General features: G+C 40.9%; 1 protein-coding gene across 1 annotated transcript; it reads right to left on the bottom strand.

The window, feature by feature from the left end:
- Positions 1 to 400: 400 nt before the first annotated feature.
- LOC123828562 (olfactory receptor 7A10-like) lies at positions 401 to 1375 on the bottom strand. Its single transcript, XM_045853608.1, has one exon. The coding sequence runs from the start codon at positions 1373 to 1375 to the stop codon at positions 401 to 403; it is 975 nt and encodes a 324-aa protein (XP_045709564.1).
- Positions 1376 to 1813: the final 438 nt, after the last annotated feature.

Here is a 1813-nt window from a genome sequence, read left to right as displayed (position 1 = left end):
CATTTGAAAATTATAGAAATGGCCTAGTTGCCAAGCTTAGCTTTTTCATTGAAGTGGTAAAACTTATAGCTATTTTATTAGTAAAACTAAGGAGTTATTACATTGGTGATATTTTTCATTCTAGAAGAAATTTCTCTTGAGCAATCCAAGCAGTTTCATGAGATAAATGAAAACTTCGAAAAATTTCATATCCAAGATTGGGAATAAATTTGGAAAAACAGGAAGAAAAAAATTGATATCAAGGAAAACTATCAGATATCAGAAGAATAAATTTAAAGAAAGTGTTACTTAAATTGTACAGAGAAATTGAATAAAAATTCTAATAAATAAATGAAAGAAGCAATTAGTGTTTCTACAACCTGATTAAGAACTGCAAATTCTGACTACAAGGCTTTGGGTCCTATAATAATGGGGACTTCATCAACACTAGGACAATTGTCCCTTGCTTACCCACCATCCCAAAGAATCTTTTCAGAGCCCCCTTTATGTCTTTGTTCCTGAGGCTGTAGATGAAGGGGTTCAACATAGGTGTGACCACAGTGTACATCACTGAGGCAATTGCACTGGACTGTGAGTTTTGGGTAATAGCAGAGCTGAGATACACACCTAGGCTTGTACCGTAAAATAAGGAGACAACTGAGAGGTGAGATGCACAGGTGGAGAATGCTTTATACTTCCCCTGAGCTGATGGGATTGCTTGTATGGAGGACACTATCTTAGAGTAAGAGTAAAGGATTCCAGTCAGGGGACCACCAGCCAGTAGCACAGCTGAAAAATACATCACCATGTTGTTAAGAAAGGTGTCAGAACAGGCAAGATGGGTCATCTGACTGAGTTCACAGAAAAAGTGGGGGATTTCCAAAGCCACACAGAAGGACAGTCTCAAAACCATTAAGCAAAGCAGCAAGGAATTCAGGACACTGATGATCCAGGACACCAGAACCAGCAGTCCACAGAGCCAGGGGTTCATGATGACCATGTAGTGCAGGGGGTGACAGATGGCCACAAAGCGGTCATAGGCCATCACAGTCAGGAGGAAGTCATCCAACCCTGCAAAGAGTATGAAAAAATACATCTGTGTGATGCAGCCTGCATAGGTGATGGCTTTGCTCTGTGTCTGGATGTTCAGCAGCATCTTTGGGATGGTGGTAGAGGTGAAACAGATGTCTACCAAGGACAGGTTGGAGAGGAAGAAGTACATGGGTGTGTGCAGGTGGGAGTCTGAGCTGATGGCCAGGATGATGAGCAGGTTTCCCAACACAGTGATCAGGTACATGCAGAGGAATAGACCAAATAGGAGGCGCTGCAGTTCTGGGTCCTCTGATAGTCCCAGGAGAAGAAATTCTGATACTCTAGTAAGGTTCCCTGAATCCATGAGGTGGAGCTGACTTTCAAGAAGGAGAAAGAGAACAGGAGTAATTTTCATACACACCTGCCTTACTCACACAGCTGTAATGCTGCAGTTTATATTTTGCTGTTCAGAAATTAATTTCATATTTTGGAACAGATCTGTTCTGCTCCAGGAGTTTTCTGTGTCATCTCAGAGTAGGAATTTTTGTTCCAATCTGTTTTGTTCCATCTGTTTTTCTCCCTCCTGTCTGGTTACTGTCAATTTGTTCTTTGTTTCAATGTCTCTAGTGTATTTTGTTGCTTCTTTGCTTTGTTGATTAGGTTCGAGTCGTAGGTGAGGTCATATGGTATTTCTCTTTCACCACCTGGCTTATTTCAGTTAGCATAATGTTCTCCAGTTCCATCCATTTCTTTCTGCTGTGTAGTATTCTGAAGTTTTAATGAGAAATATATCACGTATCAG

The sequence above is a fragment of the Phyllostomus hastatus genome, unplaced genomic scaffold, assembly GCF_019186645.2.
Source record: "Phyllostomus hastatus isolate PE091 unplaced genomic scaffold, TTU_PhHast_1.1 phas_contig_98, whole genome shotgun sequence".
Lineage (NCBI taxonomy): Eukaryota > Metazoa > Chordata > Mammalia > Chiroptera > Phyllostomidae > Phyllostomus > Phyllostomus hastatus.
The sequence above is the reverse complement of the archived record's forward strand: the minus strand, read 5'-3'. Positions and strand labels throughout refer to the sequence as shown.

Bases quoted from the DNA above. Each gene is read 5' to 3' on its own strand.
- LOC123828562 (XM_045853608.1), bottom strand. From the start codon at position 1,375: ATGGATTCAGGGAACCTTACTAGAGTATCAGAATTTCTTCTCCTGGGA.